Genomic DNA, 6,723 nt, shown 5'->3' on the forward strand with positions numbered 1-6,723 from the left:
GTGGGTTTAACGCACCAACTTTGATCGATGCATGAGGGTGCATGAGAGCTCCATTTGGGGCGTTTCAGGTATCGTTGAATTCATCTCTGAATTTCCTACATTTTGATATATAATTTGGGTATATTTTATGCTCGAGATTTATGAAAAAAATTACAAAATAGTGGTTTTTTGTTTACTATTCCACCATTTTGCATAGTTTCTGGAATTTTTATTATAATTCTAGAATTTTCTGCTATGATTTCTTAATTTATGCATATTCTATATATTTTTTTTTGCTAAAGGTCAGAAAAGTATGTATTAAGTAATAGAAAAAATACAAGTTTCTTTGGCACCCCATAAAACGCTGCCAGAGATACAGAATCCACAAAGGCACTAGGCCTTTCAAAAAAGAAAGCTATATGTAAGGCCTCCTTGAGATCCCACCTTCGGCATTGCCATCAACAGGAACTCAAGGGACTACACCTTCACTAGTACAAAAATCTAAAGTAGCCAACAGAGATCAACTGAATCGGTATCGACTCCTCTCTTGTACATCCCATTCAATTCATAGTGAGCGAATGGTGGGGCTTCCTCCCAATTTTGGGTGGTATGAGATGATGCACACCTTTTAGCAATAATATCTGCCACTGTGTTGGCCTCTCTATAGCTATGAGAGATTTTTCATCTTATGCCTTAGAGATAGTGTGCCGCACCAAGCCAAGCTTGCTTGAATTTCCAAGGGATGTTCTCCTTCTTGACCGCCGCCACAATTACTTCAGCATCACATTCAATCCACAAATGATTAATGTTTTTTTCCTTTGCCTTCTGTACTCCTATAAAAAAGGCTGAAAATTTTGCATAGTGATTTGTAGTAATTCCCAAGTACTGAGCAAAGCTGCCAATAGGCTGTCCCTGGGAATTCCTATAAATCCCAGCAGCACTTGAGTGACCTGGGTTCCCCATCGAACATCCATCAATATTGAGTTTTACCCAGTTGACGTTCGGTTTCCTCCACCGAATCTCAATGATTCTATTTGCCTGAGTGTAAGGGAAGTTTGTGCCAATCTGATGAGCAATCAGTAAGTCCTGTACTGATTTGATTAAGCATTTCATTAGTGAGGAGGCATCTCTAAGCTCCACTTTAATGAGATGTTGTATGACAATTGAATTTTTCCCCTGCCCCTCAAACCGCCTCCTATTTCTCTCATTCCAGATTTGATATGGAACCAAGATCAAACCCGCCATCCACATTTTCGGTAGAGGAGCGCAAGCTGCCTTGTCCTTCCACCAAGTTAGCAAATCCGATAAGGAATTCACCGTTGGCCATGCTTTTTGGAAGATTGTAAGGAACCCTTGCCAAATCTTCAAAGAAAGTGGGCATTCAAGGATGATATGCTATTGAGACTCAACTGCATTCAAGCACAGTTTGCATCTTGAAACAAAAGGCACACCCCCGTTGAATTACCATATCAGCGGTGGGTAGTTTAAGATGGAAAAGGCGCCATCCAAAAAGAGAGTGGCGGGGTTGTAAGTAGCATGTCCATATCACTGCATACCAAGGGGGGTGTTCAGCAGATTGTCTAAGCCCTTCCCACGCTGACCTGACAGTGAAATTGCCCTGTTGAGATAAAGTCCAGACCCTTTCATCACTTACCTAGGTCACTGGTAGGGTTATATTTGCTGCCTCATTAAAGACCTGTAGCAATATAGGCGACTCAACATGAGGGAACCACCAGTCACCATTATGTATGAAACAAGCAAGGGGAGATCGCAGCCTTTTCAGCCATGGGTCTTGAATCCCCATCCTTGCTGCCACCGAATCCCCATTGATCCACTTGTCATGCCAAAAATTTATCTTAGATCCATCACCAATAATCCAAGATTCATGATCAGTGACAAAGTCTCACATTTTCTTTATTCCCAGCCATATTGAGGATGGAGAATTAAAGTGCTATTTTAATATGCCCCTAGACGTGAAGCGTGCACGAAGAAAGGTATTCATAATGCTGCTGTTCGACTTGATGTCCCAACACAACTTACACAGTAGCACTTTATTCACATCCCTGAGTTTCCTGATGCAAAGGCCACCCTCATCTCGGGGTTTACATAATGCTTCCCATTTCATAGTAATTCCCTTTGCAACATCAGGGTTACCACTCCATATTCTATATTGTTAGAATGTTCACTTTTGTAATCTAACAATTTTGGTTAATTAAGTTTGATTATTTTTTGCAATCCTGAACATTTTACAAATAATGTGATTAGCATGTATTGTAATTTTTGGACAATTCAGCCCCTTGTCGTCTAGTCTAAAATTACATACAATATGGTTTGTGTGAGTAACATAAAGTATGTCCCTATGTGAGGGAGTTTCATGGATCTGATTAAGTAGTGACTGCCAAAGTGGTACTTCTGATTAGGTTTATGGAATATCGCTCTCATATGGTAAAGGGATATCTCTGATTCTAATGTATAGATATACACCCAAAGGTGGTGATTGTGTATTAGTGCTTAGAGGGTCACATATACAGCATATGGTTGGGGATTGACAACCCAAGAGGTCTATACACCCAAAGGTGGTAGAATATCGAGGATTAGAATATATTCTCATGGCTGCTAGTGTGTGAAGGGGGTATTACAACTGCATATCATGAATTCTGCCCAAATGTGTTTACATGGTGATGCTTGTGAACTCTCAAGAAGTGTACTTATATAGGTTTCAAGTTACATATTGCTCACATTGTGCTAATAATTTATATTATTTGTTTTTCAGTCACTTTTTCTGTCAACAATAATATGGTTGTTACATTATGTCCAATGGATTGTATAGATTGCGCTTATGTCCCAATGAAATCTATGTCTCTTATAATGTTGAGAAAATTATTTCCAAAAGACCTTTACCTAAGGAACAGTCTTACACTTTATGGCATAAAAAGCTTGGGTACATCTCTAAAGAAAGAGTAGAAATGCTGATAAAGTCTAACATCCTGCCTACTCTTGAAGGTGAGCCTGAGACTTGTGTAGACCGTTGTAGGGGTAAAATGACCAAGATAAAGAAGAAATCGATAGCCCATAGTTCTGACCTAATGGAGGTCATTCAAACTGACATTAGTGGACCCTATTCAGCCACATTGTATAGAAATTATTATTTCATGACATTCATTGGTGATTATTCCCCATATGGCTACTTGTACTTAGTTAAGGAAAAGTCTGAATCTCTTGAGAAATTTAAGATTCTTAGGACTGAGGTTGAGAAACAGTTAGGGAAAGTCATAAAAATTGTTAGATCTAACCAGGCAAGAGAGTATTATGGCAGGCATAACGATGCTGGATAGCCTAAGAGCCCATTTGCCAAGTACTTGGAGGATTCTAGGATAGTAGATCAGTTTACTATGCCTGGGAGTCCTGAGCAAAATGGGGTGGCCGAAAGGCGTAACCGCACCCTTATAGATATGGTGAGGAGTATGATTAGTAGGACAAATTTACCTAAGTTTCTGTGGGGTGAAGCCTAGAGAACAACCCTTTATATCCTTAACTATGTTCCTTCCATATCTATTCTATTGACTCCTTTCGAGTTATGGACTGGGCGTAAACCTAGCTTGAACCATCTTAGAGTTTGGGGTTGTCCTGCAAATGTAAGGTAGTATAATCTAGCATTGAGCAAGTTGGAATCCAGAACTACTCATTGCTTTTTTGTTTCCTATCCAGATCATTCAAAGGGTTATCGTTTTTATAACCCCAGTGGAGGTACAAGAATTGTGGATTCTCAGATAGCCAAGTTTCTGGAGTTTGATGTGACCGAGAAAAGTAGTACTTGTTCTCAGACTGAACAGGAAAGTAGTGGGGTTGGTACAACTGTATTTTTCCATCTACCCATTTAGACAGATGCAGAGCTTGTAGCACTAGAGGTTGTACCCATTGAGGTTCAAGAACCTATTATTAATCATGTTCCTACTGAAGCTCCTTAGGTTTAGGATGTGGGTGTGGAGGCTGCATCTAGGAGATCCATTAAGGAGAGGAGGTTAGCCATATCACCCGACTATGTGGCCTATTTGGGAGAGCATGACTATGACATTGGTCCTGTGGTTGATCCAATTAATTATGACATAATGGTGTTTGGAAGCTTATTGAGTTACCTAAAGGTTTCAAGCCCATTAGATGTAAATGGGTGTACAAGACCAAAAAGGATTTTGAAGGAAAGATTAAGAAGTTTAAAGCTAGACTCGTAGCCAAGGGATTTACTCAGAAAGAGGGAGTTGACTATAATGAGAGTTTCTCACGAGTTTCTTCGAATGACTCTTTCAGGGTAATTATAGCATTAATAGCTCATTTCAACATGGAGTTACACCAGATGGACATGAAGACTGCCTTTCTGAATGGAAACCTTGATGAGGAGGTCTATATAGTTCAACCTGAAAGTTTTTCTATGGATGGTTCTGATCATCTTGTGTATAGGCTTAAGAAGTCTATCTACTACCTCAAGCAAGCCTCCAGACAGTGGTACATAAAGTTTGATAATGTTGTGACTTCATTTAGATTTATTGAGAACCGCGTAGATCAATGTATATACTGCAAAGTGAGTGTTTATCTACCTGGTACTTTATGTGGATGATATCTTGCTTGCAAGTAGTAATGTTGGATTGCTACGTAAGACAAAGCAGTTGTTGTCTAAGGAGTTTGACATGAAGGACCTTGGTGAGGTATCTTTTATCCTTGGTATTGAGATCCACAAAAGTTGTTCACGCCACCTATTAGGTCTTTCTCGGACGGGTTACATCGATCATATTTTGAAGAGGTTCACCATGCAGGATTGTAAACCTAGGAATGTTCCAGTTCTCAAGGGAGACAAACTAAGCTTATCACAGTGCCTTAAAAATGATGCTGAGAGAGAACAAATGAAGTTGGTACCCTATGCTAGTGCACTTGGAAGCATCATGTCTGCTCAAGTTTGTACTAGACCAGATATTACTTTTACAACAGGACTTCTAGGCAGATATCAGTCCAACCTTGATCACGATCACTGGGTTGCTGCCAAAAAGGTTTTGAGGTACTTGAAGAGGACAAGAGATTATGTGTTGATCTACAGACATGTTCAAGACCTGCAGCTAGTAGGATATTCAAATTCTGACTTTGCTAGTTGTCAGGATGACAGGAAGTCCACATCAGGTTATATTTTTTTAATGGCAAGAGAGCAGTGTCGTGGAAAAGCACGAAGCAAGGAATGATTATTTCTTCAACTATGCAAGCAGAGTTTATAGCATGTTATGGGGCAGCTACTCAGGCAATTTGGCTAAGGAATCTCATAAGGGAGTTGACAATGTTTGATTTTGTGGATAGACATATCCAGTTATACTGTGATAACAATTCTGTAGTGTTGGTTACTAACAACAATAAAGGTATCACAGGGTCTAAACACATGGAGGTCAAATAATTGACCATTAAAGAAACGGTTAAAAAAGATGACATCATAGTGGAGCATATTGGTACAGATGATATGGTTGCTGATCCCCTAACTAAAGGCCTTCGCCCTAATGTTTTTGAGAGACATATTGTTAATATGAGCTTGGGAGCATCATTAGATGCGGTTGTTTAGTGGGAGTCATATTATTTTTGCTCTGTTGTGTACTAAAGTTTGCATCTGTACTTTATCTTTTGATAAATTTTGGTATTCATATATATCAACTGTCTATGGCATGAATTTTTTATTCAATAAAATGCAGGTTTATTATAGCTGTTGTGTTTAACACATGGGTGTTTTGCATGTTGATGTGGTATATGTATCTGTTTTAAAGTCTTGAGGTATGTGACAACCTTAAGCAAAAGCCGGGGCACTTATTTATTGGCCTTAAGGTATGTCTTGTATCACATAAAGTAAAACTCAAGTTGTTAATGTAAGACATACAGGTTCGTTGGAGCTACAAAGATTTCTCCCATGTGTCCTTGCTTCACTTAAGAAAAGAGAAATTTGAGCTGACAAAAGGGATGACAAATAAAGGTTATTTATAAAGTGTTATGTAGTTGCCTCACTATCATATTGCAACCATTTCAATAGAGTTAAGGACATTCATGACCATAGCTGGTCCTATATCGCTTATAAGATGCAATTACCACCATGATTTGGTGTTTAAGACTCTATGTGAAGGGGATTGATCCTTTAGAATTATCACTATACCAACATAAAGGCACGCACATGTTTTCAAAAATGATTTTGAACTGTTTTGGACAAAAATGAAAATTTTGTTTTCACTTTGGTTACAATTAATTTAGCCCAAGTGGGAGAATGTTAGAATATTTTGTTAATATTCTTACCTTTTGGTGGGCTCTATTAATTGTGGCAACTTTTATTTCTAAGAGGTTGGTCTAATAAGGAAGATATGCAGTATCTAGAGGATCTAATATGGACTGGCTAGTGTGAGCTCACAGATCAAAGTTAGTTCTGTAATGGGAAGATCTATGGAAATCTGTATAAAAGGGAAGCTAGGTCCCTCCTCTAACCCGAATCACAATATTGCAACACCATTCTAGAAAAACGGTGTCTCTAAGGTTTTACCATTGAGCCAGTGCTAAAGGGGAGCTTAGAGGAGAAAATCCTTCAAGGGAGATCGAACATTCTTTCCGCTGCGCTCTTCGTCATCTCTAATGGATCCCAAAGAAGGTACGCTCCCATAACGATTTTGTCACATGTTTATTATGTTCTTGATCTGTCTATATGATCCTGGTTAATATTTAATCTCACATGGTGTT

At 38.9% G+C, this 6,723-nt stretch overlaps 1 protein-coding gene across 1 annotated transcript; it reads right to left on the reverse strand.

Moving 5' to 3' along the window:
- Positions 1 to 672: 672 nt before the first annotated feature.
- LOC122643564 lies at positions 673 to 1,224 on the reverse strand. The gene has a single exon (XM_043837179.1). The coding sequence runs from the start codon at positions 1,222 to 1,224 to the stop codon at positions 673 to 675; it is 552 nt and encodes a 183-aa protein (XP_043693114.1).
- Positions 1,225 to 6,723: the final 5,499 nt, after the last annotated feature.

This window comes from Telopea speciosissima, chromosome 10 (assembly GCF_018873765.1).
Source record: "Telopea speciosissima isolate NSW1024214 ecotype Mountain lineage chromosome 10, Tspe_v1, whole genome shotgun sequence".
NCBI lineage: Eukaryota > Viridiplantae > Streptophyta > Magnoliopsida > Proteales > Proteaceae > Telopea > Telopea speciosissima.

Excerpts from the sequence above, each read along its gene's own strand:
- LOC122643564 (XM_043837179.1), bottom strand. The coding sequence starts at position 1,224 with ATGGCGGGTTTGATCTTGGTTCCATATCAAATCTGGAATGAGAGAAAT.